We start from the raw sequence: 26827 nt of genomic DNA on the forward strand, positions 1-26827 counted from the left end.
GGCTTGCGAGGCTATAAAAGGCGCGGGCGCATGCGTGCGCGCAGTGGCGGGCTGGAGGTGGCGCTGAGGGCGCTCTTGTGCCCGGGCGGCGGCTGCTCTGGGCCTGGCGGTGTCCCTGTGCCCCCCTACCCCTCAGGGGCCTTTCTTCCGCCAGCTGCCGCTGCCTGGGTTCGTGTATGTGCGACCGTGTCTCCAGCCCTGTGAGGTACAAACCGTGCCTGTGCCTGTACGGCCGCTATGATGCCTTCAAGCATCTGTGTGGCGGAATTTGGGTGTACTTAGAGCTTTCCAGGAGAAAAATTATTCTGTGTTTTCTGGGTAGCTGCGCGTTGTTTGTACTGACACCGTCATGAAACATTCGTGGTGTTTTTAGGGACAAAATTAGCCTTATTTTCTCACACGAACCACCTTTGTTTGACCCTGCCTTGCAGCACCCAGTCTTCACCGTTTCTGAATTCCACAGGCAATCCTGTAAAGCACAGGCTCTTGGTGATGACCAGCCTGAAACTGCTGCTGCTGGCGGGCCAAGGCACGCTGTGAATAGAGCTGTACCTGCTTAATTACTTCTTTAATAATGATTCTGTTACTGCTGAGGTAGGGTGGAGGGCGATCTAGAGGGTGCTGCTTCTTGGCGTCTAGGATTTGTGAGTTCACCCTTGCTCAGCTCCCTTCTCTTGGGCAGCTCTGGGGTGACTCAGCCTCCTCTGGGTCCCGCCCGAGGGCGGGGAGTTGGTTTTTGGGGTGGTGGCAGCAGTGCCGGGGCGGGGAATAATGCAAAATGCGTCCCAGTGGGATGAGCGGTGCTGGGCCCGTGACTCGTGGTAGCCTGTGGGTCCCTGTGGGGCTCAGCACCACTCGGCCTTGGGCTTTTTCCTTTGGGATTTGGCCACCAAGAGGCCAACTGGTGTCCCTTTCTTGGTGGAGAGAAAGGCAGCCGAGGTGGTGACAGGCGGTGGGGAGGAGCACAGTGTCTCTCAGCGAATTCATTGCATTTTTGGGCACAGGCTGCCCAGGTTCCTCTGGCTCTCAGCGCTGTGTTTGAGGATGGGCTGGTTGCTCCTGCACCCCCAAGGTGCCTTCCAGGGCTGATAGATGGACTGGCTGAGGAAGTGCTTGAGGATGGGGCGGTGTTTATGGCAAGGGGTCAAAGCCATCAGCGAGCCCCCCCCATTTCACGTGGTTTTGTGCTGCTGTGCCTTGGTCCGTTGTTTTGCTGAAGGTGGTGGGTGAGTAGACATGCAAATACCTTGTGGAAGCCACAGCTAGGTGCTGGCATGGAGGGAACACTCAGTGTCCAGCCAGAGCTCTTCAAAGACCTGTGGGACACAGTGGTGGTGTGGGTTGGGGTCACCAAAAGCCTGACAGGTGCTGGTGGGTGTTGGGGGATCTCCTGACCTTCAGCCCTCCTTCCCAGGAGACTTGAAGGTCCTTGGGGGTGAGGAAATAAACAGCAGTGTGCTGAGCAAGGAGGTGGATTCAGCCCTGGGGCACAGCTGGGTCATGGTGGCATTGATGAAGGAGTGTCTTGAGTGGCTCTGGCATGGGGTGTTGAGGTTAAATGGGGTGGGGGGGACATTTTTGGGGGTCAGAGGACATGGGACTTTTCCCTGATGGATATTAGGCATCGGAAGGGTTGAGGATGATGAGGAGATGAAGGCAGTGCCAGTTGCTGGCCACTGCCAGCAGCACCAGAGGAATGAGACCTGGGAAAGGAGAAATACAGGGGGGATTTTGGGGTGAAAATATTATGTGCTTGGTAAATGTAACTCATAAAATAAGTGTGAGTGGCAAACGTGGACCTGTCTGTATTAGTTAGGAAACCAGGGAAGGAAACAGATCTGGGTGCTGGTGAGGGCTGGGCAGTGATGGCATGTGGCGGATGTGGGAGGGAGGCCCTTGGGAGGACTTGGCTTCCCCTCCCTGCAGTCCTGGCCCCTTTACCCTGCCTGTGCTTTCACATTTCCTGGCAGAGGCTGGAGCTGCTGGCAGCTGGGGGCACCTGGGCGTGTTCAGGGAGCTGTACCTGGGGAAGCAGGTGGGTGCCCCGTCCTCATTTCCATGCCAGGGCAGCTTCACTGGGAACCGCTCCTGGATGTGGAAGCTGCCCGGATGGATCAGCCTCACCATTCACTGCAGATCCCATTAGACTCCAGAGTGAACACATTGTCCTTTCCCGCCTAGGTAATCCCAGAAGATCTTTCTTTGCCAAACCCAGGGGCTGATGCATCCCGTTCCCTGCTCCAGTGCCAGACTCCTGCATTCCAGGTGAGCATCTCCCAAACTTTGTCCACACTCATTGTTCCAGTCACACTTGAGCTTTTGGCTGACGTTGGGCACTATGGTTTCCGTGGGCGTGCCGGGGTTTTGCTGGCATTTCCTGCAGTCCTGTGCTGTTTTTGAAGTAGGGGAAAGGCTTCAGCATGACTTGGGTGGTTTCATTTCGGAAGGGGTGATGCTAGCAGTGGAAAACAGCAGCTGTTTCCCATGCTGCTGCTCCTGGGTGTCCGCAGGAAGTGTCTGGGCTCCCTAAACCATGCTAGGAGCACAGTGCTGAGGCATGGGATGGCATGAGCTGGCAGAGAACAGACAGGAATGCCAGGACACGCAGCACCAAGGATTCACAGCTCATCACCCGCGCTGCCTTTGGTTTGCCAGCACCCAGTCCATCCCTGGTGATCCCAGCTGATTCCCACTTCTCCTCTCCACAGGATCCTTTCCCCACTGATGGGAATGAGGGTTTCTCCTCCCCATTATCTCTTGGCCTCGCTTGCTGCAGGTGTGTATCTCCAGTGGAGAGAGCCAGTAACAGGTAAATGTCCCTTCCCAGCACATTTTGGGAAGGCAGACGCGGAAAACTCTGCTGGGGGTGATTTTGGGGCTGTAAGAGAGCACCCCAGAGGTGCCGGTCCCTGGAATAGACCACGCTGAGCTCCTGGGGTTGAGACCTGCCATGAAGTTCTTGCTTTCAGTTTTTTTTATCCCTCTTTTCTGCTCTCAGGAGAGGTGTCCCGCGGGCAATCGGTGGCTGAGCAGCGTGCTGCCCACTATGGCTGGTGAGTCCTCTCCCTCATGGCATCCCCTCCCCAACAGAACATGAGGGTGCCCATGAGCTGCTCCTCACGATGCCACAGCATTCAGCTGTTGGTGGCACCTCAGGTTTTAGGGACCCAGGGTGGTTTTGGGGGTCAAGGTGACATCCCACCTACCCCTTTCCATCTGGGGGCATCTTGCTGATCGAATGATGCTGTGCTTGGGAAGTCCAGGGGGTGCTGAACCCCCCAAAACTCACTGTGGCCTCACTCTGCAGGTTGGTTTAGGCGGCTCCTGCACAAGCCCAAGCCCAGCTCAGTGGAAAGCCTCAAGTCCAGCCACTCTGCTTCATCCTCACCTTCCTCCTCCTCATCCTCTGCCAAGAGCTCCAGCTCTTCCAGCGTGAGCTTGGCCACCAGCTCCATCTCCCTGTCGCCTGTGTCAGCACCGGACATCAGCGCCTCGGACAGCCCCCGGTGGGACAAGAGCTATGACGTCTGCATCTGCCACAGTGAGGGGGACGTGGAGCTGGTGGAGGAGCTGGTGTCCTACCTGGAGGGCCAACCTGAGAGCTTCCGTTGCTTCCTGCAGCTGCGGGATGCGGTGGCGGGCAGCGCGATGGTGACAGAGCTGTGTGACGCCGTGCAGAACAGCCACTGCTGGGTCATGCTCATAACCCCCGGCTTCCTGCAGGACCCCTGGTGCAGGTACCAGATGCACCAGGCCTTGGCTGAGGCTCCGATGGCCAATGGACGCACCATCCCAGTGCTGAAGGACGTGGATCGCAAGGATTATCCGAGGGAGCTGCGGAACATCTACTACATCTACATGGTGCTGAAGGAGAAAAGCTTCAAGCAGATCAGAGACACTGTCATGCGCTGTGAGTATCCTGTGGGATGCTGATGAACTGTCACTCTCTTGGGGTGAGGACCATGGGAAGGCACCGGATTCCATACATTTATTTCAACAGTTGATTTAAATTGGTTGATTAAATTGGTTGCTAATGGAGCTCATCTGCTGTCTCTGCAGACCTCCAGGATCTGTGCCGGAGCTCCACAAAAAGGATGGAGTAGTGCTGGGAGCAGGCAGATGCATCCCCGTGGGCATCATGCAGCTGTCGCCTTTGGATCTGGGTGTTGGCACGTCCCATTGGACCTCGAGGTCAAACCTGAGCTGCTCAGATCAGACCTGGGAGCCAAGGATGGGGAGTTCCCCACTTCCATGAGGGACAGCGGACCAGAGCCCGCCATGTCCCAGTGGCCAAAATCTCCTCAGCAGGGACAGGGACATCCATCACACAAACACTAAGGTCTGACATCGGGTGGGTCTCGGGGTCACCAGAGCTCCTTACTGTGCTGGCGTTCTCTGTCCTGAGGGCTCTGGGATTCCCAATAAGCTGACAAGGTGCCTGCTGGGCTGTGGGCAGGACAAGACGAGGCAGGCAATGACTTTTCACGGAATCGTTGCGACTACGAAAATGCAAAAGTTTTAAATTTTGGTGGTTTTCCGTATTTTTGTTCTCAATCCCGGTTCGGGTGGTTTGTGGGAGAAGGAGCCGCGGAGCTGCGCGACCTCCGAGCCGCCAGGGGGCGCGGTTCCCCAGCGCTCCCCGAGGCGCCGCGCGTGCGCAGTGCAGGGGCGGGCGCGAACCATGGCGGAGGGCCCGCAGCCGAAGAGGAAGCGGGAGGAGGAGGAGGAGGAGAAAAATGGCGGGGCCGCCGCTCCAGGCGGGGCCGCCGCCGCCTTCGCGCTGTCGGACCTGCGGGTGCGGCGCGTCCTGCGGGAGTCGGCGAGGGACAAAGTCGTGTTCCTGCACGCGGAGGTACCGGGGAGTGGGGGGGGGCGGTCGCGTCTGCCGCCATTTTCCGCCGCTGAGGGCTTGGCCCCGCCCCCGGCGCCGCGCTCCGGGCAAGCCACGCCCCCCGGCGCCGCGGGTCCCGGTCACCCTCCGGTCATCCCGTCCCGGCCGGGTCCCGACCGGCTTTTCCAGCCTGGCGCTGCCCAAACCAGGCCAAGGAGGCGGCTGGAGACCTTATTGCAACCCTCTTTCTTGTTCGTATAATTTGGTGGTTTTGGATTCAAGCAAGCTGTTCGTGCTTGGTAGGTAGAGTGGCACTGGATTGCCAGCAGCACGCCGACTTTGGGACTGTAAAACAGCCATTACAGGAAAATTTGTAGTAGCTCTTGGGATTGTCTGTGCATGGCGTGGGAAGCATGCAGCTGCCTCTGCTCCTGTCTCCTGAAGATGTGCATCCTAGCAGGAGATGAGGATTGGGAAGTCCCAGGCTGCTTCTTTGGTCTCGAGGCAGTGGGTTGCTGCAGTAGCTGAGTTGGGTACAGACCTGCTCTGTCCTGTTAGCCTGACAGGGTTGGGAGCCCCAGGTGAGCCCTGTTGCTCTCCGCAGGTGGTGTGGTGAGGCCTCACCTGGGTCTTGTACAGACAGGAGTGATGTTGGGGGATGTTTCACACCCAGCACTGCCCAAAACCAGGACGCTGAGGCCACGGGATCGGGGGCTGTGGTTCCTTGGAGCAGGGCAGCAGTAAGTGCCTCCTGCCCTAGAACTTGCTCCTTGACTATGATGCAAATCCTTACGCCTTCCTCTGCCCTCTTTCTGGGAAGTGTCAGAGATGAAATTGGTGCTATGGGTCAGCAGGAAACCTGGAGCATCCGGGGAGGTGCACATGGACTGAGTCATTGCTCACATCCCCCGCTCCCCCAAAAACCACCTTTGTTCCTTGGTGGGGAGCAAATTCCTGCTGTACTTCCGGGCAAATGTGTGGTTTATTTTTGGAAGGGTGCCTGGCCTGCAAGGGGGTTTGGGCATGAGGACCAGGGTGCTACGAGGTGTCTGCCATGATCCCTGACCTCTAGCACCCATCTGTGTTTGCTGATGACTTTATCCATTCCTTTTCCAGAAGATTGGCCTCTCCGGAGAGGGCACAGATGCTGTAGTCATCCTGGAAAAGACTCCTTTCCAGGAGGAGAAGATCCCAGACCTGCTGAAGAAGCCCATGAACGCAGAGCTGCAGATGCACAATGACATTTACTGCACGTTCTACCTGAGCCCTCCCCCGGAGCTGAGTGGTGAGTGCCCTCAGCCCCGCTCAGGGATCCTGGGAGGGCAGCTGGGATGCCAGGATATGGTTCCTGCCCACTCCAGAGGGGAGGATGCAGTGAGATGGGCAAGTGCCACTGCTGGACCTGGCTGCACTACCCCGGTTGTGGTTTGGTGACAGCAGCACACCTGGCCCAGGTGGGGAGGTCAGTGGGTTGTTCCGCACTGAAGGCAATGTCTTATCCCAAGGCTCTCAGTGCTGCCCTGTTTTATGCCCTTTTCCCATGCCATGGACACGTGGCTCAGCTGATGAGGCACTGAATGGCCATGGCTTGATGACCTTGGTGTGAAGGTGCAGAAAGGCTCAGGGGTGTGAGGGCTCTCTGGGTGTTTGTCAGTGCTCTTACTTGGGTAAGAGCTGTCTCCTTCCAGAATGTTTCTCTTGAAAACAGTCTGCAGGGCACATGCAGCTGCTTCTCATCCCAGGGCGGCATCTCATGGGCTTTTTTGTCACCTGCTAAGGACAGGCAGCTTGTGTTTGGGGGAGGATTTGAGTGCTGGGGCAGATGAGTCCCATCCCCCTGCTGATTTCACATGTCTGTGTGTTATAAAACTCTGTTAATAAACCAAGTATGACAAGGACAGATGGGCAGGTTGGGGAGCTGCAGTGGAAGGCTCTTGCCCTGCAGAGGGGACTCTGGTCCCAGTGGAAAGGTGTCCTGCCGTGGGGGTGCTCTCCAGCTGCCACTGGAAAGCAGGGCTGGTCTTTGGGCCCTTCAGTTTAATCACAGAGTCCCAGACTGTTTTGGGTTGGAAGGGACCCTAAAGCTCGTCTTGTTCCAACCCCCTGCCACGGGCAGTGACACGTCCACTATCCCAGGTTGCTCCAAGCCCCATCCAGCCTGGCCTTGGACACCTCCAGGGATCCAGGGGCAGCCACAGCTGCTCTGGGCACCCTGTGCCAGGGCCTGCCCACCCTCCCAGTGAACAATTCCTTCCCAGTATCCCATCTAACCCTGCCCTTTGGCAGTGGGAAGCCATTCCTCCTTGTCCTGTCCCTCCAGACCCTTGTCCCATGTCCCTCTCCATCTCTCTTGGAGGCCCTTTAGACACTGGAAGTGGCTCTGAGTTCTCTCCAGGCCTTCCTCTTCTCCAGGTGAACACCCCCAGCTCTCCCAGCCTGGCTTCAGAGCAGAGCTGCTCCAATGCTCAGCATCTCCATGGCCTCCTCTGACTTGCTCCAGTGGTGCCATGTTCTGCCTGTGCTGAGAACCTCAGAGCTGGAGGCAGCTCTCCAGGTGGGGGCTCACCTGAGTGGAGCAGAACCCCCTTCCACAATTAATTCCGCATGAATGCTGGTATATGTTTAAATTCTGGAAATGCAGTGATAAGTTCCATGTCAACGCTTCCATAAACACAATAGCAGCCAAACAGGTTTAATAGAGTCAAAATTAATCCGAGTGCCTTAAGTAAGATGTTGTTGCAGTCTCAAGTTAAATTTGCAGGATATTTGATGTGCCTTCCCAAAAATGCTCTTGTTTTAGCTCTGTTCCCAGGGTGTAGGAGGAAGTACTGTCTGGATTTGTCAGCTTGAGTTGTGCAAAATTCCTTTTCTCCTGTGAAGGACTTAAAATTAAAGGTTTTGTTGTTACAGTGAGTTTCAGTCTGAGGAAAACACTGGGCATGGGCATTGTTGGAAGACATTAAAGCTCCTCTTTCTTAGCTGGGAAAGCTCCTGCTTGGGCACCTGCTGTATTCCAGCCTGGTGGGAGTTGCAGTGATTCCCACGAGGTGGCATTGCAAGACTGAAATCCCCTGGGCTGTGCCCAGCTCAGCTGTGCCGGCCTTTGCCTTCCTTGCAGCACTTTGCTGCAGCGCTGTGTGACTCCACATTACTCTGAGAACAGAATTCCTTATTTTATTTAAGGTTTATGCGTGGTGCAAAACCCCTCCTGCGTGTTTGAATGGGGAAGAAGCCTCTGGCTTTCTCCTGCCAAGCTTTATCTTTTTAATGACTTTTAAATCTGTCTTTAAAAGGTAAGTTTTTGCTGTGATATTACCCAGTGATGCATCTTTGTTTCCCCCCTCTCCTTGGCTCCCCTCATCTCGCTCTGGATGCTGAGCAGCCCCAAGCAGGAGATCAGGAGGGGGCTGTAGACCCTGGAGCTGCTGTCCAGGCTTCCCGAGTTGGAGTGGAGAGCAAGGAGGCTTCTTCTTTTGAAGCACTTAGCAGCAAATAGCTGTTCAGCGGGCACATTGCATGAACTGCTGGTGGGCAGCTAGGCTGGCACCGGGGAAACAGCCGTGTGTGTCAGGAGAGGAAGGAAATTACCCTGAGTCACGGCCCAAGGACGTAATTGATATGAGGAATGTAGCTTAAAAACCTAAACAGGAGGAATTGCCTGTAAAGCTGCAGTCAAGGTTTGACTGATCTGGGGTGTTGAGTGATAATGTGGAGACTCAGGGAGCCCTTGCACAGGGTCTTGTTGGCCCCTTGGTTGCAGGGTTGGACTTACAGGGTTTTATCTCCTGGTCCTTGCAAGTTTACACTTGGGTATAAGATACAGTAAAATATCTTGTAGAAAAGGCTAGACTTTGGTGTTAAGCAGTTCATGGAACAGTCCTGTGGTATGTGATGAAGGAATTCAGCTGGGGGATTTCACAGCATGCTGGGCAGTTGAGCCCTGCCACTCTCACCCTCTTGCTTTCTGAGGTAAGACAGACCTTGAGACAGAGGAAGCGGTGACTGCGGGTGACTCGTGCTGATGCTGTGAGGAGCTGCCTCCAGAGGGTGTTTCTCAATGCTGCCTCTGTGCTCCCAAGCCCGTGGGGCTCTTCATTCATCTGGAGTATCTTACAGCTGGAAGTGGACACTTCCTGCGCTCTTTCCCCACCTCTGCATTGAAGAGAGTCGGGTGCTGCTCCCTCTGCGCAGTCAAACCGGCACAGGCCCCGTGTGATGATGACTTGTTTGTGTGGTGACACAGGGAAAGGGAGGCCAAACAAAAGGGAAAGGGAGGCCAAAGCATGTTACTTGAGCAAATGACTCTGCTTTGACCTCGGAAAAGACATTTCACTGTGATGAGATTTTTAGATTTGGGAGCACACTGGAGTGAAGGCAGCACCAGATGAGTCTTACTCATCTCATTGATTTTAATGCACCTCTCAAGGCTAAAATGGGAAATAACTTTTGCAAACAAGCCAGTAATGATCAGAGTTTCTCTGAAGGGCAACCCAAACCCCTGGAGTAAGGAGAGGGGACTTTGTGAATTTGTGGGGAGTAGTGTGTCGGAGCTGATGTGACTGTGCTGGTAGCAGAGGCAAGCATGTGTAACTTATTTTAAGGCCACTTTCTGGATGTTGTCTTGATTTAAGAGGCAGCTTCAGCCTAGATGTGAGAGGAATCTCCAGCCTTGGCTTTCCCCTGCAGGGAGGGCAAAGGCTGATTTTACAGAAAGGGAAACACCTTCCTTGTGCCAAAGGTTGGATTGCAAAAGGCAGATGGTTCAATATCCATGTTCCCTGATAACATCCAGTTCCTCACACCCATTTGCCAAGGAGAGCTTGATGTTTATGGCAAAAAGCAGCCTCTTCATGCCTGGCTGCTGTGGGACTATGCTTCTCCAAAGCTGTGCTGGTGTGATTTAAAGGCTCTTATCAGTCCTCTAAGGAGTCTTTGCTCCTTGGCTGCAGGCTGAAGCTTATTAGAAACATCTTAAAACAAGCACAATGGGAGAAGCTCTGGCTCCATGGCTCCAACAGGGGGTGGAGAAATTGTGGGAAAAATGAGAGCGTGTGGAAGGAAAGTTTTCAGTCATGCAGGAAGCAATCCATGTCTCAAAAAGAGTCTGGTTTCAGGCAGTGAGGAGCTGGAGAAACATGCAGGAGCTGCAGTGGGAAGGCTGGTTCTTCTCCCTGCGTTTCTGTGCTCTGGCTGCCTCTGGGGTTTGCCCAGCCAAGAAAACTTCCTGCATTTGCACTTAAATAAAAAGCTTGAGCCTGAAGCTGTGGGAGCATGTGGGGTGGTTGGAGGATGGTGGGGGGTGTCGTTGTGCTTTGCTCTGTGTTTTGCAGCGGTGGTAAACTGCAACTTTCCTCTTTGCAGTCCCTGTTGCAGCTAAAGTCCACTGAGCCCCCCAAGTCCTCCTGGGATAAGCCCCAGGGGCCAGGCAGCCTTGGCTGAGTCCCTGGCAGCATGCTTGGCTTGCCCTGGCATGTGCTGGCCTTGGAGACTGTGAGCTCTTGCAGGCTTTATCCTTTGCAGCTTTAATTCATTCACTAAAGAGAGCCCCAGCTGTCTGGGACAAAGCCATGGGTGTACCTGGCTGGGGTTCGGTTGGAATCCGGTGTTCCCATGTGATCCTTGTGCAGTTGTGATCCTAAAACCAAACAAACTGTTTGCAGCAGGGGAGTTGTGTGTTAGTATATTTAATTATATATTTAGTTAGGGCTGCGTCCAAGGCACTGTCTTCCCACCTAATGATGGGAAGACAGCCCAGAGCAGGATGCAGCAGGAACAAGGCTTGGAGAGGGAAAAGAAACCTGCAAGAGTGCAAATATTGACATATCTGTTGTTCCGCGGGCTTGGCACTTTCCTGCACCTGATGGTCAGGTTGATTAGGGAGGTTATAAACCAAAGCTCAGCTTCCTGCTAGCAAAGAGAGGAAAAAGCACCCCTGCCCAAAAGGAGAAATAGGTTGTGCCTGCCCTGTGTGCTTCTCCTGGCTCCCTGGCAGGGTTAAATCTGTCTAAAACAGTCTGGCAGTAGGTGTTAATGCTGCAGTGGGTTGGGAGAAGAGAGTGTGAGGCCTCTCCTCACTGATGTGCTGAGCTGGAGGGGGATTTTGGCAGAGCCTGGGGACAGTGCGGCACAGAAGGAGATGAGGCGTCATTAGTGAGCTCAGAGTGTCCTTTCCTACATGCACGAGCTCTCTCTGCTCATGTTTTGTCCTCTCCTCCTGGAAACAGCAGCTTACAGCCCTTTTTCCCTTAAGTTGATTTTTCTTGTGTCTTTGATTGTGTTTTCCTCTCTTGTTTTTAGCAGGAGAGGGGAGAAGTGTGTGTGTCTGGTCAATCTGAGCCTCCTTTTCTCCTGGGCACTTTCCCAGTACTGTGGTGCTTCCCCTCAAATGCCCCTCCTAGAGTGACCAGCCTGGACAGATGTTCTCTGCCTCCTGCTCATCCAGCTTCCTTTAGTTAAACCTCCTGGCTTTTTATAACCTCCAGTTAGTTGATGGTCAGTCCTCTCTTCCAGAACAAACCGCAGATGCTCCGTGGTGGCCTCGGGCCGGTGTTCAGGAACAGCCTGGCTGCTGTGACTCACATGTGAGCAGAGACAATCCCTGATGCTTCAGCCAGCTTAGAAACCCACATCACGTGTCCAGCGGTTCCGTACCCCAGTTTCCAGGCCAGGGTAGGTTTTGGGTGCCCCACGGCCTACGTGCTGCTCTGGTGCACACGGAGCCTGTCAGGAGCAGACTTGGAAACCGGAGTGTGGCCATGTGCCAGTGCTGGAAAGATTTCGGGGCGAGCCTGGTCTCGCTGTGGATGTTTCCTGCAGCCGAGCCCAGGCTCAGCTGTGACTTTGCATCCTGTGTGTGGCTCCTAAGGACTGTCAGGCTCTGAGCAGGTATCAAACAGCCTCTCTGGCTGCAGTGATTGATGCTAATTAGCATCGCTGGGACATTTTGGGGTTGATGAGACCTTCAGAAGGGAAATAATCGTAAGTGAACCACAGCCTCTCCCCTGCCTCGTCTTCCAAACATCTGCTCAGCTGCAGCTGCACATGAAGGAGTTCTATGATCTCTCATTTAAAGCACCCTGAGTTCTCTCCCCACCATGAGGAGCCACCCCCAAATTGGGGAGGTGCCAGGGAAGCCATTATGGGTCCCCTGCACCCCCACGCACTGTGGTTATCACCACCCAGCACTGAGGGGCTTCTGCTGCAGACCTTGCTCTATTTTTGGGGTATAAAATCAAATTGTGGAAGTTTCAGCCTGAGGCTGGCTGTGGTATTTTATCTTTTGCCTTTTTTGTTTTCTCCCCAGTGCTTTGCTGATCTTTTTAAGTGAGGAGAGCTACAGCCTTGTCTTTTTTTCTTTGGTATTACATCATCCTGCTAGAAGTGCTAATTGAGTCCTGGAAAACAATCTTGTTTGAACATGTGTATGGTGGGAATCAGACCAGACTGCCCTTGTGGTTTGCATTTTCATATTTCATGTTACCAGCATTTTCCTGTGGATTTCATTAAGCTGGGTTTGGCATGGAATGAAAAGGCAGAGTCTCTCAGATTGTGCAGTGCTGACCTTAAAAAAACAGAAAGCAGAAAACTAAAAAAGACTGAGACCATCCTAAATCCTGGCTCTGGGAACAAATAGGTGTTTGTATTCAGAGTCTAGCTAGCCTATATACAAGCTTAAGGCCTGAAGCACAACTTTGGTGCCCTGGTACTTGTGCAGCCCATGGTTTTCTGTGGCAGACCCTGGGCACAGCCTGCAGTGTTCGCAGTGCCCCGGCCACTCGCCTCAGTCTGGTCTGCCTGGGGCTTGCCCAGGCTTGTGGGGCTTTTCTCCTTCCTGCACTGATGTTCATAGCAGCTCTGTGTCAGCTGGGAAGGCAGAGACACTCCTGTGCCCTTGGAGCACCTTGGAGTTGTGGCAGGCTCTGTATTGCACATCCAGTCTTGGCCAAAGAGGGATGTTTCCTGAGTGTTTTAGCCCTGTGGGTAGGATTTACTGCTGCCGACATCAGAGCTGCCAGGTTGACAAGGTGAGCACTTGCATCCTGTTTAATGCCACAGAAATTGCACGGCAATGTTCTGATCTCGAGGCAAACAGAAAATGGTTTTTTTGCCAGGGTAAATGGTGAAATGCTTTTTGTGGGCATGGGGTCACTCAGCCCTCTTCTCTCGGCTCATCTTGAGCTGTGTTGACCTACCAGCTCACATTGTTTGCTCTGGATCTGTCCCTGTGCCCTTGGCTTCTTTGCCTCCTGCACTTGGGGCTTGAGGCCAAGCACTCTGACTGAGCTCTGGGAAGGAGCTGCTCCTTGGAGTTCATCTGGGTTTGTGGCTGGATGATGTAGCTGGGTGCGTCCTGTGAGCTTTGGATTTAAGTGTGAGGAAGATGTGTCCCTGTCCCTGGGGTTGTGTTTCTGTCCTGGTTGTTGACTGCACATGAACACTGCCCTGGGAGCCCCACCTCTGCCCCGATGTTGCTAATAGGCCTGAAAGAGCGAGTGTGGAAAAACTCAGACAGCAAACTCCTCCACCTGAGCTGGAAAGACAGGCCATGGCTGTGCTGTTGGCTTTTTCTTCCTCCAGAAAAGCAGCAGCAGCACGGGAGGTTAAAGCACTTGTTTGCTTTCCATGTCCATTCTCCCTCACCCTCTCTTTGAAATGTCTTAGTGTGGCATTTTTTGGAAGGGCAGACAGATTTGTTGGGGACTGAAAGAAGCAATGTGGGTGGTAACTCAGCTGATGTGTTTGTTCCTAGAGATCAAAGCCACGGTGGTTTACCCTGCCACGGAGAAACACATCCAGAAATACCTCCGGCAGGAAGTGCACCTCATCCGTGAAACCTGGGAGGATTACAAGAACATAACCCTGCCCTTCATCCAGTCTCAGAGCTTCAGCATCCAGGTACGGGTACCAGCCCCTCTCCTGCAGACACGGACGTCTTTGGTCTCCTCTGTCAAAACACTGTGCTGTCAGAAGTCTCCTCTGAAGCCCCAGCTGGAGAGTTGGGAGTGTTCTGCCCCATCTCCCTGCTGGTTGTGTTGTCAGCTCCATGGTGCTGTCCCCTCCTACTTGGTTGGCTGGGACATCCTTTTCCATCTTTGTAGAAAAACATTTGCTTTCCCAAGGTTTCTGGAGGAACTCTTGACTTTTTTTCTCCTGTCCAGGGGTGGCTTCCTGGGTGTTGGTGCTGTTCAGTGGGCTTCTTAGGAGTCTCTGGGTTGCTGTGGAAATGGAAAAGCACTGATTCCTGCATCACAACTCCTCCTGCCATGCCTCCTGCAGTTCAGCTCCTCAGTCCATATTCCATGTGGTGAAACTGTTGCTTTGTGTCCTACTTGCCCCAGGCAGCCCCAGCTTTTTCCTTGGTTTTATCCTTTTTTGACTGTTCCCCTCTCTTTCTCCTTTAGAGACCAAAGGAATACAAGTCTCTGTAGGGATTGATTCATGCCAGCCTTTGCAGAAGGGGGAATAAACCAAATCCTGGGGCTGCTGAGGCTCTCCATTAAGAATAATTTCCCAAAACTAACCAGGAGCCTTGGATGCCCCCCTCTTCCCCCATCTTTCCTGCTGCCTTAAACTGCAGCGCTTATTAGCTGGAGAAGGGCATGTGCATGTTTCCACCAGGCCACAGCCTGCATGGAATATTTTCTCTGTGCTTTTGCTCCCAAATCTCTTGAGTTTCCTGGGGTAGCAGCTGCCCTTCAGGAATTGCAGGAGCTCTCACTCTGCCTCTTCCCCCAAATGGTTGTGAGCTGATTTCAGTCCATGGAAATGTTCCTGGTGACCATCAGGAGCATCTGCTGAGGAATCATGGTCAGCATGGTCAGTCCTTGACCTCTGGGATTAGATAATGCTGTTCCTTGTCTTTATCCAACTGGTTTTGCTGAGTGGAAGGGGAAATGTTGAAGGGTGACAGAAATACCAGGAGACTACAGAGGCGTCTGTGTTTCCTGCTGGAGGATACAAAGTGTGGATGCTTTCAGGACAATGGTTTTATTGTGGTGCCGGTCCCTGGACATGTGTTCTGCTTGCTGGGCTTGTGCTGGGAGCAGCAGGAGCAGTCAGCCAAGGACCTGCCCATCACGAGGCAGCCTTGGGTTTAAAGTTCAGCTCATCTGATCAGCGAACTTACTTAGGGCACTGATAGCTTGGCACTTGTGATCAGAGCAGGCATAAAAACCCCAGCAAAAGGCAAATGTCCATTTTTTGCTGAGCTTCCTGCTGAAGTTTCCCCCAAACCAGCACACAGGGTTACAGAGCAGAGTGAGGTTGTGCTGTGCTTTCCAGAATCACTTGAAGAATCCAATCTCTAAGATGATGCTAAGAAGAAAAGAGCAGTTGAAGCAAAAAATCCCAGACCAAGGGAAGAGAAGTTGTTTTTTCCCTCCAGATATATTCAGGTCAGTTGACAGTGATCCTAAGTGTTGATTAGATTAATTAAACTCTTGATGGACTTCCCCAGAAGTGTCTGGTGTGCACAGCACCGCCAGCCCAGCTCATTCGGTGTATTTGTGAAATTGGCTGCACCTTCCCTACCTGCCTGGGGCAACCAGAATATTTCAGACCTATATTTAGTGGGGAAAAATGATGTTTCCAAACATTTTCAGCTTCCAAGCTTTAGCAATTTCCTGCTGCCTTGTGTTACCTTCAGGGACCTGGCTGAAGACTCCCTTGCCAGTCCAGTACTTAAGCTGGGCTTAACCCAGAGCATAACACGCATTTTGGAGGTGTAAAAAAGGGTGCTGGAGCTGAGGCTGGGAGCCAGGGGAGAGCAAAGATGCTTTTCTCTGGTCTTACTCTGTCACTTATCCCTGGTGTCTTCCATTTCCATAACTCTTCTCTGAATGGTGCTTTGCCTTGCAGGAGGAGCGCGGGGGGATAACCAGAGCAGGGATTACAGGCAGGCTGGAGGCTGGAACCTTAAGTATGGAAGAAGAAGAGTGGTGAGCTGTTTTCTAATCAGCCAGGGAGCCAAGAGACATGCATTGCCCAAATAAACACAGGCCTTTCGTATCCCTGGAGTGAGCTGCCAGCAGCCAGAGCCACATCCAACTCTGCTCCTTCCTCTTTGGATAAGGAACAAAATCAGCCAGTTTCCCTTCCCAGACTTGGTTGTAAAGATTTTGCTGCAGCTTGGGAGGTAAAAAAGGTGTAAACAGCCCCATGGTGTTGCAAGAGGAGTGTGCTGAGCCCCACAAGAGTTGGGTTCCGCTGCTTTTTACTGAAGTGCTCATAATATTCTGGAGTTTGTTGGATGTTGAAGTGTTTTATGGCTAATTAATTACAAATTATTTGATCTTCTTAAAATAAAATTGGCGTTTTTTTTATATATTCTAGTTGCAGAGAACGTGCAGTAATCCATGAGCTTGGGCTAAATGCATCTGAGATGTTGGTTTTTTATTCTCTGCTGTTTTATAAATCACGTGTTTCTCTTTCAGTGGGTGTATAATATCCTGGAGAAAAAAGCTGAGGCTGATCGAATCGTCCATGAAAACCCAGATCCTTCCAATGGCTTTGTTCTGGTTCCAGATTTAAAGTGGAATCAGAACCAGGTTGGTTTGCTCCTCTAATGCTGCCTGTCTGAAGGTAACCCAGAGGAAATGTCCGCTTCCAGACTCCTAAGAGCACCTTGAGAGTCTGAGTAGGTGCCTGTGTCCTTCCGTGCTCGCTGCTGTTAGTGATGACTTGCCAGGGCCCTTTGGCCACCACGAGGTGACTGGGGGTGCTGCACACCCGGGCTGTTCTCTCTGAGATGCATTTATTAGGTTCACTTTCACTTTTCTGTATCAGCCCAAATGTTGTCAGGATGTGTTTGAACCGAAATCCTGCGTATTTGTTCTGCTGAACTTGTCTGGGTTGTTTTTTTGGTTTTTTGTTTGGTTGTTTTTTTTTTTTTTTTTTTTTTTTTTTGCAAGCCTTGACTTGAGGTGCAAACCAGGCAGCTGTGTTGTCCTTTGGTTGCTGCAATTAACTCTCCTCCACAGTGTTAAACAGATGGTTGTTGGCTCACGAGCAGCTGCTTTACCCCTTGTGGGAGTGGCCACTTGGTGAAAGTGATTTTTAAGACCAGGCTGTATTCCTAAATTGAGAATTATTCCTTGGGCTCCGCCTCCCTTTCACGCTGTAAGTTTGGGGAGGTGAAACTCCATAAACACACCCCTCTCTTGAAGCTGGTGGCATCAAAAAAAGTCCCCATTGTGTTTCTGATCCTCATATGCTTCTGCAGGGGGCATGTGGGGAGACTTGCTGCATGATTAAGACTTAGAAATGGAAACTAAAACTTGAGAAAACGGGAACACAAGCCTGCTGGTGGGCAGCACCATCCTGGGTGTCTGTGCAGGGAGCAGCAGTTTGTGGTGCAGAGCTGAGTTGCCTCAGGGAGTCACTGCAGGTTAGTGTCTGCTCCCCATGAATCCCTTGCACGTCAGCTACTCCAAAAATCCCCTGTCAAGTGGTGATGGGGTAACTAAGCTCGAATTTCCACGTGGTCGCCAGAGGCACAACCTTCTTCCTGATGAGATTTTGCATGGGGATATGTGTCCAGCTTGCAGGATGTGCCCTCTTCACTGCTCTCCCAGTGGGGCAGTACTTAGGGATCCTAAAACATGCTGCATGTTGTCCCTTTCCTGGCTGTGAGCAAAGCCTCGGTGGAAATCCTTGAGTGCTGCAACCAAACTTTGCAGCTCACATCGGGATCGGGCTAAAATCATAGATGGGCTAAAATTTGTGCTTTGGCTTTCTCCAGAGACCTGCTGCATCCACATCTCCCAGCTGGCATGGTCAGGGCGTGCCTCAGTAGCAGGATTTGTTCTTTGGGGAGGTTTCCCCATGTTCCCATTGGCTCTTAGAATGCTGAACAGGATCTTCTGGACTTCTCCACAGCTGCACCCCAGTCATCCCTGGAGCTATCTGGACCCTTTGCACTGCCGATCTCCTTCGCAGGCAGGCGAGACAGCATCCCAGGAATGGTTGTCAGCTCTGCCTTTGAGCCAAGGAATTTCTTCTTGGCTGTGGGTGGCACTGAGCCAGAGCTGATCCCGACAGCCCCAGGGCTGCCCAGGAGCACCAGTTCCTTCTGCCACATCCCAGGCAAGGCTGCTGATGGAATCAGGGAAGTGAGATGCAGCTCCCAGCAGGACTCTCAGAACCCTCCCTCAGCAGTCCTTTCAGCAGTGTGGCCTCGCACTCCTTTAGTCCCTGGCCCACAAATCCTGTGAATTCACCTGCAGTTATTTCAGGCTAATGGATAGGGGGAGATTTTCTCCTTAGCACTGTGAAATCTGCCATCCTTCTGCATGCTGCTGCCCAACCTTGACAGTGGTTTGAGTTGGTTTTTTGGGGTGTTTTTTAATTTTTTTTTTAAATTTTTTTGTGTGTTTTTTTTTCTTCCACAACTTTTGAGTTGGTTTCAAATCTGCAGGAGCCCTGAGGCATTGCCTGAAGCAATGCCTGGCATGACATCATTCCAGGCCTTTTTAGCAACAGGCTTATTTGTTTCAAACAGCAACATGCAGATGTTGTTCTAAGGAGAAGAGCTGTTTGCTTTTCCTCCCACCAGCCAGCCCGGAGCCAAAGAGCACAAGCTGATACACCATCTTTTTCTGGAGCTGTGCATGGGAATCAAATGGAACCATGAGCTGGCTGGCTGCAGGAACAGCTCTGTGCTTCAAGAGACCTGTGAAGGGTCCTGAGAGCATCCTTTGACACAAGTATCACTTTCCACAGAGCTGCATTGGGTTTCTCACAGCCCTGAAGAGATCAGCTGGGTCTCAGTATATCCAAACCCTTTGCTTTCCTATGTTTATATTAGAAAGTCATTAACTGAGCTGAAGGAGACTGGGATTTTTATTTTTATTTTTTTAAAGTGTGATGACCCACAACTTTTTGTTTAACTTTGTGTTAAACATTATTAAATACTGTTAAACACTGAAAGTGCTGAGTGCTTTGGGGGAGGCCAAAGGTTTGTCTGAGAGCTGCTCAAGGGACACACTTTCACTGCCCTGGATTTGTACAGTGACCAGTTAGGTCTTGAAAATTGTTATTAACAGAACTGATGTGACTCAAAGGTGGCCAGCTGTTTGCACAGTGGAAAAGTAAAGAGCTTATCAATGGGAAAAATTTTCAGTTTTGGCAGCTGTGGTCCACTGTAAATCCTCATCTGAGCATGCTGCATGTCAACCATCATTGAGAAGCCTGTGGGGTGTGCATGGGGGGTGCTGGCAGACCCCAGGCTCCTGGCTGGGGCTTTGGTGACCCCACATATCTGAGTGGGTGCCTGCACATGGTCTTCAGCCTCAGTCACACAGAGAAGGCATGTTTGAGGTGCTCAGGGGTGTGTGAAGGTGGAAGAGCAGCACTGAGCATGGTGCTCACAGTACGAGAGGGCTGGTGACTCCATCTGCCTCTAAAGCTGAGAAGGTATTTGTGATCCCACTGTTAATGGATTGGGATGAGGCTGTTCTGGTCATTTCTGGACAAAACCCAGTTTCTCCAGCAATGATGCTTTGAGGTGCAGTGGGATTGTGGGTGAGCACATCCCACAGTGGGAAATTCAGCCCAGTGTGGGTGTTGAGGACAAGCATCCCTGTATGGCACAAGAATCCCTATATAACAGCCTGGGAAGCTGTGAATGGTGTGTCAGGTCCAAAGTGCTGCTGCCTCCACGTGCTCTTTCTGTGCCCTTTCATCCCCATGCTGTGTCTCTGCAGCTCGATGACCTGTACCTGATCGCCCTTGTGCATCGCCGGGAGATCAAGTCTCTGAGGGATCTCACGGCCGAGCACCTCCCGCTGCTGAGGAACGTCCTGCAGGAAGGGAAGGTGAGCGTGAGGCTGGTCCCATGCTGCTGTCCTGGCCAGGGAGAGCTCGGCTGCCTCTGCAAAGGCACTCCGTGGGTTTTCTGGCACAGCATGTGCCTGGGGGACCGCTCATCTGGAGATATTAAGTCAAGAAACAGGGCTGTGTTTCCCTCTCTGGTTCCTGCTCTCCATCAGCACCTTCCCCAGATTATGCCACATCCAGGTGCTTTAGGGATGCTCCATACTTCCCGTGAGCACTGAGCTCCTCGTTTTAACAACCCCATCCCAACCCCTTGCCTGTTCTCACCGGCTGATGTGATTTTCCACAGGGTGTGTTTGGGAGATGGATGTGCAGTAGCTTCTCCTTCCTTCACTGCGTTAGAATTTGGAAAGTAATTGCACTGGGGAAAGTGGGAGATTAATTAAGAGATTAGCTGGGGGATTGCAGCGAGCGGAGCTGGCGTGCCGGAGTTCGCTGTTGCTGTTTATAGCTTTAATTACGCTGGCTGGTAACGGATCCCTGATACTTTTCCAATGAGTTGGAGTGATAAGGGTGAAAGGGAAAATGATATGGGTAGATAGGACATCCCATCATGGAGAGATAAAAGTGGGGCAGCCGGGGGGACTCGCTCTGTCCCCGCAGAGGCTGAAATGGAGGGTGGGGAAGAGAGCTCTGGCCTTCCAAACTTCCCCCTCTCCCTTGCTGTGAGGAAGCAGAAATCCCTTTTACCTTTCCCTGTGCCTTTCCTGCCATGCAGGGATGCTCTTTTCCCTCCATTCCGAGGTTTTGCCAGTCCTTAGCTCTCCGTTTCCCCTCCACAGGAGGCCATAGCGAAGCGCTTCGGCGTGCCCGGCTCCCAGCTGCGGATCTACCTGCACTACCAGCCCTCCTACCACCACCTGCACGTGCATTTCACTGCCCTGGGCTACGACGCGCCGGGCAGCTCCGTGGAGAGAGCCCATCTGCTGGCCGATGTCATCGACAACCTGGCCATGGACTCCACGTACTACCAGAAACGGGCTCTGACCTTCCCCCTGCGGGCTGACGAACCCCTGTTTAAGAAATTCCAGGAGGCAGGGAAAGTGTGAGGAGGCACAGAGGTGCTTTTGTATAATTTTTTTTTTCTAATAAATACCCATTTTCGGGCTTTTTTTTCAAGGTTGTGTTCCTTTTATGTTTTTTTAACTCTGTTTTTGTACAAGATGGGGCTGATGATTCTTTGCTATGGAAACCGTGTTGTCTGTTCAAGTCCATTAAAAACAACATGGATTGAATAAACCCCTTTGAGTGTGCTGGATTTTACCTCTGACTGGGCACCTTTGGGCTGCAGTGAGCAGAGGGGTTTGGGCAGGAGTGGCTGTGTGTATCCATCTTTTCCACCTGTCCCCACATGTCAGCCCAACCAGGGTAGCAGGTAGATGGAGAGGTCCAAAAAAACCCCGCTGATTTCAGAAAGCTTCATGTATTTCCTCCAGATTTACCCCTGGGAGTGGGATTGCAGCTTTCTTGAGCAGGGAGGGGTGCCTGTCTCCCAAAGAACTCCAGTGACTAACCCGAGTCCTCGCCCTTCCTGTCTGGCTGTGTGCAGACAAGCACTGTGTGCTGCCCGCTCCCCCATCACCCCTCTGCTGCTCCTTAATCATCTGTGTCTGAAACAGTCCCTTTCTGACAGAGGCTGCTTAAGGTTTTGCAAGGATTATGGGTTAAAGCCCCCCCCCCCAAAAAAAAATAATAGCGCTTCCTTCTGCCAAGGTGGTGGTAGGACCGAAAAAGTGCCAGGACTTGGATTCAGTGATCCGTTGTGGTGGAAAACCCAATTTCTCTGGATGCAGGGAACTTGCTTGGCCACCCAGCCACTGGTTCCCTGGCAGCTTCTTCACCGAGCACCAGCCTCTGAAAACTTCATGAGTTCTTGGTGCCAAAAAGGGCTCTGGTTTCTGGTTGGTAACCAGGGATGTAATTGCAGGAATCATCTCTCTGGTACCCCTGTTCTTTGCTCCTTTCCACACCCTGAGCTCTAAGAGGGTTTTTTTTTGCTGATGGGGGAAAACCCAGATGTGATTGATTTTTTTTCCAGGCTGCTGGAGCTGGCTGGAGTGAAGTGGCATCACTGGAGCTGCCCTGGGGCTCTGCTCAGCTCATCCCATTTACAAATATTCAGGTCAGGCAGCTCCCTGATGCCTTTTAGCAGCAGGGAGAGGCAGAGCAGCTGGGTGCAGCCACCTTCCCTTATTTCTCTGCAGAAATTCCCATTTCCTGGGTTAATGGTTGGGCTTGATGATCTTAGAGGTATTTTCCAAATTATTCTTGGAGTCTAGAAGTGCAATCCATAGCAAGAAAGCTGCAATGATCTGCGGTGGGAGCCTTTCCCTCTTGCTTCAGCTCCACCCACCTCCTGAGCAGAGCAGATCAGGCCTGTTGATTTGGGGAGCTTTAGGATCTGGACACGGGCAGGGGGGTTGCTTGTCCCAGGGCTCTCCCCTTCCCTAGGTTTTAAATTGCTAAAAGACAGGGATGAATTTTTTTCCACACCAAAGCATTTTCTCTGCCAAGAGGGAGCTTGGTCTCCTTTGGTGAGGGAACATCCCCGTTTTATGTCTCCACCCAGGCCAGCCCAGGAACAGAGATGGTTAAACGACAGACAGGCCCATCCTGTCTCCCAGGAAGGCTCCCTGGTCCTCAGGTATTGAAAAAACACCCTCAGTCTTGAAAATAGACTCTCTGAAGGCTGTGACAGACGAGCAAGCAGCACATCTTCCACAGACCATCTGCCTGGCTCCTGCTGGAGGAGTCGTTTTCCTGGGAGACTGCACTGGAGAGCAGGGGGGTCCATGGAGCCTGGGATGGAGGCTGTCTCTGCCTGTCCCAAAAGAAGGGGTCAGGGGGAAGCATTCTGATGGATCTGGAGCCTTCAAAGGATTAACTGAGGTCCTGCAAAGCCAGATGGCATTCCCAGGCTGTGGCTTGAGGAAGGGTGAGCCCGAGGTGATCCAGGACAAACCCGGCTTGTGCTGGGCATGAATGGCCACATTCTTGTCCCTCTGGAGCAGATGCTGCAGGCCCGGCTGAGAACATCCCCTTCCTCCTTTCTGAATAGATCCTGCTCGCCTGGCTCCTGCTTTGGCCTCGTCACCCTTCTGGGAGCATTTTGGCTGTGGTGTGGTGGATGGCACAGCCTCTGCCCATGCCCAGTGGGGCAGGACACCAGTCCTGTCCTGCACTGCGGTTTCCCAAACCCTTCTATCAGTGTGAGTTCCGAAGGGTGATGGCAGAGCTCGTTACAAATTCACTTCCCAAACAGCCAGCATTTCTTCCCCCTCTTTTCTTCTCCAAATTACTCGGCGCTCATCATGCTGAATTAATCCAACTGGCAATTTATCCTTTGCAAATTAAATATTAGGGCGGGGTGTAGTCATTAGCAGTGACTAACCACCCAGAGAAGGCTCCTGGCACTCTGCTACAGCAGCAAATATATTCCCATTTTCTGGTGGGATTTAAAGCCCTGGTGTCTGCTGAGGCTGTGGTGGCCACAGGAAGCTCGTGGCTGGTTTTTGGGTCCACCCAAGGCAACACAGGTACCTTCTGGCTGCTCCATGGATGCAAGCAGGTGTCCTGAGATTCCTGTGGAATGGACACAGCCGGTGTCCAACACTTGGTATAGGATCACCATTTATTCCGCAAACCTTGGTGATGCTCGAGCCACGGCACCGTGACCTCTCAGCACAGAGGTCTGGGCAAGGCAGAACCCTGATCCTGGTTTGCGTCTCTGCAAGGGCTTTTATTCTGCTCCCAGTCCTGTTGATGTTGCCCTGTGCCATGGGGGGATGCTGGGGATGGAGACCATCACCCCAAAATGAGCCCATCCACCATCAGCAGCAGGACACAGCTGCTGGGGACTGAGAAGATCCTGGGAAGCGAAGCTTTGCAGCTTCTTTTAATATTCTGTCTGGGGGGCATGGCAGAAATAGACATTTGGGATGCATTATTATTGCTGGAGCTTCACTGAATGCCGTTTATGATTTTCAGATGCAATAAACCAAGCAGGGGAACCCATGAGACTGAAGGGTCAAAATATCCTTCAAGCAAATCCCTGCCGAGCTGTGGCCCCACTAATTATCCCAGATTGTCTACAAGCCCGTGGCAATTAAAGCCTAATTACCGCGAGCTCGCCTGTCACCAGGAGTAAAACTCTGCCCCACTCCTTAATGGCAAGGAAAGCCCAGCCTAAGGAGGATGAGGAACAAGGGAAGGATTCTCTGCAAATATTGATGTAGTAGTTCCCTTGGCAAAATCAGATGTGTCAACTCCACAGGTATTTTATCGGTTACTATCGGCACTGGACATGTTGTCTCAGGGATTGGCAAAACTCACCCCGGGCAGGAGGGATGAGTTTGAGACTGCAGAAATTAAAAAAAAAGTTCTGAGGGGAATAAAAAAAAAAAAAAAAAACTTCAAAAGATTGTCTGGTGATTTTGTGTATTGTGGGGTGGGATGGAAATGGAATCCCGTGAGAGAGCGAGGTGGCCTGACACGGGGCATTCCTGTAGTGAGGATTAATTTCTTTTCGGGAAAAAGAAAAACACTTAATGTTAGTTGATGATTTTAAGCAAAGCCATTCCCGGGGCCTTTGTCATCCCATGATGCTTTGAGCATAATGTCATGGGGCTTCCAGCATCATCTCATGGGGGTTCAAGGGGGGAACCGTGAGAACCCCCTGGCTCAGTGTAAACCTCCAGTAGCACAAGCTTTGGCCACCCCCCCAAAATTTGCCGTGAGCCAATTTTGGCGGGGTCGCCTTGGGAGGGGGTTACCCCCAGCGCCACGATTTTGGGGAGTCCGAAGGGCACGGGGAGGGCGTTGTTGTCCTCCTGTGCCGGGGATGAGGGATCGGGTGCCTTCAGCTCCCGGGATGCTCTTCCCCTCCCTCCTTCTTCCTCCTCCTCCCTCCTCCCTCCGCCGCCCATCCCGCGCTGTGCGCAAGCGTGTCCGCCCCCGCCCGCCCCTCCGGGCCGGCCCCGCATCCCGCACCCACCCCCCGCATCCTCCGGCCGCCCCGGCCCCCCCGCGCCGCCCATGGTGAGTCCGCACCCGGGGGTCCCCCCGTGTCCCCCCGGCCCCCTCGCGTCCCCGGAGCCCGCGTGTGCAAAGCGGGTTTGCGGGTCGGGGGGTGCTGAGCAGAAAGAAGAGGGGTGGGAAGGCAAAGCCCTGGTGTTTTTTTGGGGGCTGGAGGGTTGGGGGGCGCAGGGCAGGAGCGTTGCCCGCCTGGCAGCTCCCGGGCAGGGTTGGCGTGGGGGGTGCAAACTGGGGGTGTGGGGATACTCCCCGATAACCCCAGCTCGGACCCCCACCGGTGCATCCCACGCCTTTGGCATCGATGTCCTGGCGAGCGCGGCACATCGGGAAGGGAGAAAAGTGGCTTTATTTCTACGTTTGGTGGGTTTAAAAAAATAATTATGATGATTATTTTTCTAATTAACGCAATTAATCGGTGCCTGAAGTGTGAGTGTGGGCAGCGGCGAGAGGAAAGCCCTCGCTCTCCCGGTGCCCTTCCATCTGCTGTCTCCCCATTCCCGGCAAAACAAACCCCCTGATCTCGCCGGGAAAAAAACGGCCTTTGGCATCGCTCCTGCCCGTGGCCACTCCCGGGGAAGGAGATCCCACCCGAGAGCCCCGGGAAGAGAGGGTCTGGCATCTCCCCGCGGCTCGGGGTGGGCTCGTTGCGATGGGTCTGGGTGATTGGAATGCCCGGGAGCCGGGGCAAGGAAGGGAAAATCCTCCCGGAGGCCCTGGGAGGGGAGGACGTGCCCCGTGTGCGGCTCAGGACGGCATCGCTCCCGTGCGGAACGACGGGCTGAGGAGGATTTATTAAGTCGTCTGAGCTTTTTTCCCCCGTCCTTGAGCATCCTCTGACCAGTTGATGGATGTGCTCAGGTAGCCTGGTGATCCCAAAGGGGTAGGAGGGGTCCCTGCCCGTCCCCCACCCAATGCTGGTGCGGACAGAGCTGCTGGGAGCGGGATCTGGGCACGTCTGTGCAGGATAAACCCCATCCCGTCCCACTCCGTGTGCCTGGAGCCCTCTTCTCCCACGGGACAGGATTGTTTCCAGGGAGAGGTGAGGATGCTTGCCCCGAGACAAGCAGGAAAAGGACCAGCTGGACCTTCTCCCATTGATCTTTTCATGTCAGGTCTTTGCAGGGTGAACCGGTGGTGTTTTATTGTTCTGGGGAGCGGAGAACAAAGGAAAATTCTTCCTCTGGGTGTGTTTTTTGTGTTCCTCAGCTCAGACACCGTCTCTCCCATCGGATCAGTAGGGTGATGCCCGGTGGGTTGATGCTGGCTGCTCGGCAAGTCCAATGTCCATCTCTTAAAAGAATTTTAATTTTCTTTTAAAATGTAGATAAATGAGCTGGGATGGAGTTTGGGGTTTGGGCTCCCTTGCTGCACCCCCTGCCCGCGTTGCCAATGGGGCAGAGCTTCCATGAGCCCCGAAATGGCAGGAAACCGAGGCAGGAGAGTGCTGAGCAAGAGTTGAGGAGTCTTAAACGCTGCTCTGGGGCTTTGCTGATGTTCTGTGCACCCAGCCAGCCCAGCATTCCCGCCGTGGATCATAAAACACCCCTGGATGAGGACTAAACCCCCAGCACAGCAGCTCTGTGGCTGTGGGGCTCATCTGACCACCCTGGGTTGTGGTGTGTGGGTGGGATTTTGTGGCATGAGGATGGATCAGACCTGTCTGTGTTGGGAATGGTGGAAAGCACCGAAGCCTTGAGGGGAAAAATGAGGTGGAAAGAGAGAAAAATGAGGGAGAAAAATGCAGAGAGGGGGGATGCAAGTGGACTTTGGGGATGCAGGACAGAACAGGATCAGGGTGTGGGAGGTGGGATGGTGTCAGAAGTGAAGGGCAGTGAGGGGCATTAGGGGTTAAACGTGGTGCTGCCTTCGAACAAGGCATCAGGAGCAGTGCCAAGGGCTGGGAAATCCTCGGGCCCATCCCTGTGCGATCACCAGTGCTGCTTCCAAACCAAAAAATAGAAGGGAAAAAAAAAAAGAATCACAAAGAACTGTCTGTTCGGGCATATTCGGGCTCAACAGGTTTCGCTCCTGGGCGGGGTCTGGTGTTTTGGGTGGGGGAGCTGAGGGCTGCCAAGAGCCCGGCTGTCAGAGCAGGCTCTTTATGCAACAAAAAGATGAGATTTGTCCTCA

At 52.9% G+C, this 26827-nt stretch overlaps 2 protein-coding genes across 5 annotated transcripts; both read left to right on the top strand.

Moving 5' to 3' along the window:
- Nucleotides 1–34: 34 nt before the first annotated feature.
- LOC104692146 (TIR domain containing adaptor protein) lies at nt 35–4527 on the top strand. Of its 4 annotated transcripts, none has more exons than XM_010403961.3 (7): nt 35–205; nt 1971–2035; nt 2182–2265; nt 2709–2776; nt 2999–3053; nt 3308–3910; nt 4060–4527. In XM_010403961.3, the coding sequence occupies exons 5-7, from the start codon at nt 3047–3049 to the stop codon at nt 4101–4103; spliced, it is 654 nt and encodes a 217-aa protein (XP_010402263.1). In that variant the 5' UTR covers nt 35–205; nt 1971–2035; nt 2182–2265; nt 2709–2776; nt 2999–3046; the 3' UTR covers nt 4104–4527. The 4 variants fall into 4 exon arrangements, with proteins under 4 accessions (XP_010402263.1, XP_010402262.1, XP_010402264.1 ...); XM_010403962.4 differs by lacking the exon at nt 35–205 and adding an exon at nt 212–1226; XM_010403960.3 differs by lacking the exon at nt 1971–2035.
- Nucleotides 4528–4582: 55 nt separating this feature from the next.
- DCPS (decapping enzyme, scavenger) lies at nt 4583–20902 on the top strand. Its single transcript, XM_039564881.1, has 6 exons — nt 4583–4852; nt 5948–6116; nt 13581–13726; nt 16264–16377; nt 19534–19644; nt 20446–20902. Exons 1-6 carry the CDS (start codon nt 4682–4684, stop codon nt 20710–20712), a joined length of 978 nt encoding a protein of 325 aa, XP_039420815.1. The 5' UTR covers nt 4583–4681; the 3' UTR covers nt 20713–20902.
- The last annotated feature ends 5925 nt before the right edge of the window (nt 20903–26827 follow it).

Source organism: Corvus cornix, chromosome 24 (genome assembly GCF_000738735.6).
Source record: "Corvus cornix cornix isolate S_Up_H32 chromosome 24, ASM73873v5, whole genome shotgun sequence".
Taxonomy (NCBI): Eukaryota; Metazoa; Chordata; class Aves; order Passeriformes; family Corvidae; genus Corvus; species Corvus cornix.